The sequence below is a fragment of the Rhincodon typus genome, unplaced genomic scaffold (genome assembly GCF_021869965.1).
Source record: "Rhincodon typus isolate 14 unplaced genomic scaffold, sRhiTyp1.1 hic_rhity00008625, whole genome shotgun sequence".
NCBI classification, from domain to species: domain Eukaryota; kingdom Metazoa; phylum Chordata; class Chondrichthyes; order Orectolobiformes; family Rhincodontidae; genus Rhincodon; species Rhincodon typus.
The window spans coordinates 6,950-7,345 of NW_025974263.1; the positions used below are offsets into that span (position 1 = coordinate 6,950).

Here is a 396-nt window from a genome sequence, read left to right on the forward strand (position 1 = left end):
TCTCTCTCTGGGTCCCCTCTCCACGTCCCGATATTACCCCCCCCCCCGACCCTCCGCAAACGTACGGATGAGATAGAGGCTGAGCAGGAGGCCGGAGATCGCAGAGCCCTGGACAAACCGGCAGAAAATGAACATGGGCAGGTTGAGGGAGAGAGCCACCAGCGTCCCGAACAGGATCGAGGCCATCAGAGAGAGGATCACGGTGTTTCGGCGTCCCATCCTGCAGGGAGGAGACAGAGAGGGTCATCAGTCAACCTCTCCTTCAGCTCGGCACTTCGACCGCAGGGGCGTCACGCTCCCCAGATCCCGCGCTGTGGCTGTGACCGGGGACGGAATGAGGCCACTCAGCCCACCGTGCCGGCACGCGAGAGGATCTGATCTCCCACCCCCCCCCCC

The 396-nt window shown here is 63.9% G+C and overlaps 1 protein-coding gene across 1 annotated transcript in view; it reads right to left on the reverse strand.

Moving 5' to 3' along the window:
- Positions 1 to 220, reverse strand: part of slc22a17 (solute carrier family 22 member 17) — a gene marked incomplete at its 5' end in the record, with an annotated part of 4,811 nt that extends 4,591 nt beyond the window's left edge. Inside the window, one exon of the mRNA XM_048594366.1 lies at positions 66 to 220. Within this exon, the coding sequence (XP_048450323.1) occupies positions 66 to 220 (155 nt within the window). The remainder of the gene's footprint in view (positions 1 to 65) is intronic.
- Positions 221 to 396: the final 176 nt, after the last annotated feature.